Source organism: Antrostomus carolinensis, unplaced genomic scaffold, assembly GCF_000700745.2.
Source record: "Antrostomus carolinensis isolate BGI_N321 unplaced genomic scaffold, ASM70074v2 scaffold8400, whole genome shotgun sequence".
NCBI classification, from domain to species: domain Eukaryota; kingdom Metazoa; phylum Chordata; class Aves; order Caprimulgiformes; family Caprimulgidae; genus Antrostomus; species Antrostomus carolinensis.
Genome location: NW_010286480.1, coordinates 7,347 through 10,862, shown reverse-complemented (window position 1 = coordinate 10,862; position 3,516 = coordinate 7,347). Strand labels below are relative to the sequence as shown.

Genomic DNA, 3,516 nt, shown 5'->3' with positions numbered 1-3,516 from the left:
CTCCCCAGGGAGGTGCTGATGGCACCAAGCCTGACAAGATTCCAGAAGCATTTGGCCACCATGTGCCCTCAGGGACATGGTCTGAATGTTGGGCTTGTCCTGTGCAGGGACAGGAGTTGGACTGGATGATCCTTCTGGGTCCCTTCCAACTCATGACATTCAATAATTCTATGGTAAATATCAAAATAATTATACAGAGTGGAACAGTTTCAAAAGGGGAATTTTTCCAACACTACCTTACCAGTTTGCCCACTGCCCCACTGTCTCATCCCCACCTTATAGGCTGGGATCTCCCATCTCCTGTCTGGCTACTGACAGGACTGCTGGGATAAATGTGACGTGAAAGAACAATTACAATTCTGTCTATATACTGTCCCTATTACAGTGATAATGTGGGAATTTTTTTTGTTTTGGTTTTTTTTTTTTTTTTTTCCTATGGAATGGTCTCCATGTTCCTTAAAGCACCACATTTGGCTGCCATTTAGATGCTTTTCACATTCCTTCAATCCAGGAAGGCTTCAGCACTGATCGTCAGGCCTTTTTACATCCAACTGCTGTATGGGTCTTACACTTGCAATGCAACATGGTGTCCTCTGGTCTTGGCATTGCCTGATGGAACATACCATCTCTCAGAGTTCAGCCTGGATACCTATTTTCCTCTCCAGAGTGGTCACTAAAGCCTGTAACACAGATCTTGCAAAAAAAGAGTCTAAAACAATTACAAAATCAGTTAATTGTCCCAAGAGATTTACAGATCGAAATGGAACAATGAAACTCCTGTCTGTACTGTTCTGTCTCCACACCTCCTCACTGCTTGCTTTGAAGTAAAGTCAGAGACCTCCCAGGTCCTGTCTAGAGCAGGAAAAAGAAGCACTTGCAGCATGCTCCAGGGTGCTGCTTCCCCCAGTTCTCCAGGAACCTGTGATTTTTTCCCATAGAAGACTGGCAGCAGGGGAGGGAACAGACGGTTTTCACTGTGGACATGTTGTGACAAGGAGTTGTGAATTGTCTGGGATGGATACTTGAACTGAAGGTTCAGGAGATGCTACTGCATTCTGCAGTTCAGACATAACCCAATATGGTGGGGAGCCTCCTCCAGTATGACTTACTGCTTAATTTTGACCTGGCAAAACACCAGGCCCCTTCATCTCCCACCTTCCAGTCAGCCTCCTCATGGCTCTTCAACCTTCTCACAAAAAGATGCTGCCTAGTTCATAGCTAGTCTCAGCATCAGGGGTCTCCATATCAATAGGGGATTATCAGATGGAGATAGCCTGCCTGTTCTGCCTAATGCAGAAGTGCTGTCTCCTGCTTGGCTGTTAGAGCATGATGGAGGATTTGTGGAATGCAATTTAGTGTCAATCTATTTAATATCAGAAAGTGAGATGTAGGGCATGGCTTGGTGAGGAGCTATGGACATTGAGTAGACATTTTGCGTCCTGTCATGCTATTGTTCCAAGTCAGCTCTTCATATTAACCTCATCTTGAGTAAAAATATAGGTTTCCCCTGCATCTTTACTTTAAACTCTTTACACATGCAACAGCAATTTTTCTATCTGAATCCATTTTGTTCTTATTCCTCACCAAAGCATGCCCTGCTCACAGTCTCTCCTTCCTGTCTTCTGATTACTCCTTGATCTCCTATGCTCCTTCTTTCCAGGTTCTCTGTCAGTGTCCTCTTTGATGCTTTCTCACTGCACCACAAGCTTTCTTCTACCCAAATCAGCAGCTCGTACAGTTGGTTGCTAACATTTCTGGTCATCTTTCATCTCCATTTGTTTTGGCAGGCCAGTGTAATGGGAAGGTGTATTTTTCTGTAGGTTATGCTCTGAAACCTGACAGTTGAATGCTTTCATCTAACTTTACATTCATTCTAAAAGACACTGCAGAAACCTATGGAATTTTCTACAGTTTGTAACACAGGAATAATGCCAGTGAAATGAGAATTTCATTGTTTTCACATTATATTCTTCTCCATCAGTTGCAGGAAGGGTTTGGTTGGGACCCCTTCACTCACCTCTTCTCTGACTACCAGAAAATGTCCACCATCCCGAAAGACAAACCTTCTAAGATGAACTTGTGGGCAAAGAAGTTTTCTCAGCAGGTGAACAAGAACCTGGCTCCTTTTTTTACTGCCTGGGGTTGGCCTATCAAGAAAGAGCTGTCTGTGGAACTATCCTCTTTACCCAACTGGGAACAGGACCCAATGAGATCCTATAGACCATGAAAGAAAAATACCTAAACCTTGATTCTCAGACTAGCTGTGGTGTATCTTTTTCTCCTTGTGTGCTGCATGATAGCTCACTGGGTACTTAGCTTTACGCTAAATTCTTTAGCTTCCTGCTGTCAATGGAAGTCAACCCCACCAGAACTTCAGCAGAAACTTGTGTGCAACTCAGCAACCATCTAAGCCATCTTCTGAAGGGTTAAATAACAAGTGAGCTTTGTTCTGGGTTCTTCACTTCAGGAGAAACATAATTCTGAGTAGATTTAGTTCTTGCAGAACCTTTCTCTGATTAAATGGAAATTTTCAGGGTGGAGCAGTCACTGGAGCAGTCTCAAGGACAATACCAATAGAATATGGGTCTGTAAGACCAATAGTAGCCTCCACAATGTTGTATTCTTCACTTATAATCTCAGTAACATGAGATTGCCACTATGGTTTTGATGACCCTAAATCACTGATCTTTAATCTCTCTAAGTATGCAGAACTTCCACACCTACTGTCACGAAAGTGACCTTATAATGCTTATGTACAGCTTGTATAATACATAGCTGATACTGAAATGCTGTAGATTTCTTCCTACAGTGTACGGCTGTGTGACCCAACATCCAGCTTTGTGTGAGGAAGTCAGTTATAAGCTCTAGCTGTCACTCTTACCGTAGCCTGACAGCAAGATACATGCCATGCAAGACTGGAGAGTGGAAACAAAGAGGTGGCTTTATTGTTGTCAGGAATAGTTTAACTCGTGGACTCATCAAAGGTTAAAAAAATAGACACTGACATGACAGCATGAGGGAGGAGAGAGGAGGAAGACAGCAGTTCATCAAGACATAGCCTAATAACACACCACTCCCAACCCATTCCTTGTGTATCAGCAATAAATAAAACAATTGTTGACTTGCAGGTGTGTGTGTGGTCCTACTTTCATGTCTCTATGCCCAATAAAAAAAAGACTAAATAGAAATGACCCAAAGATTTGTTACAGCAGCTTTTCGTTTTTTTCTGGCTCAGATACGGTTCTGATCTCCCTGTGATTCATTGGCCTAATCTTTTACTCTATCTTTCAAATTTTCTTTTAATTCTTACTCACTGCTAGTATGAGTTGTTCTTCCAATAAGATAAATGCAGAGGCTAATCATAGCTTAGACAGTGTTGCAGTACTGGTTTGGTCCTGGTTTGGAGATTCAGAAGAAAATTTACATGGTATAAAGATTTAGACCCGACCCTACCTACAGAAGTGGATTTCACCCCTAATGGGTTTATGAATAAAAGTTGAGTTCATGTACATTAAA

General features: G+C 42.3%; 1 protein-coding gene across 1 annotated transcript in view; it reads left to right on the top strand.

The window, feature by feature from the left end:
• TCAF2 (TRPM8 channel associated factor 2) overlaps positions 1–2,227 on the top strand; it is a 15,848-nt gene extending 13,621 nt beyond the window's left edge. Inside the window, exon 7 of the mRNA XM_010172712.1 lies at positions 1,982–2,227. Within this exon, the coding sequence (XP_010171014.1) occupies positions 1,982–2,227 (246 nt within the window). The remainder of the gene's footprint in view (positions 1–1,981) is intronic.
• The last annotated feature ends 1,289 nt before the right edge of the window (positions 2,228–3,516 follow it).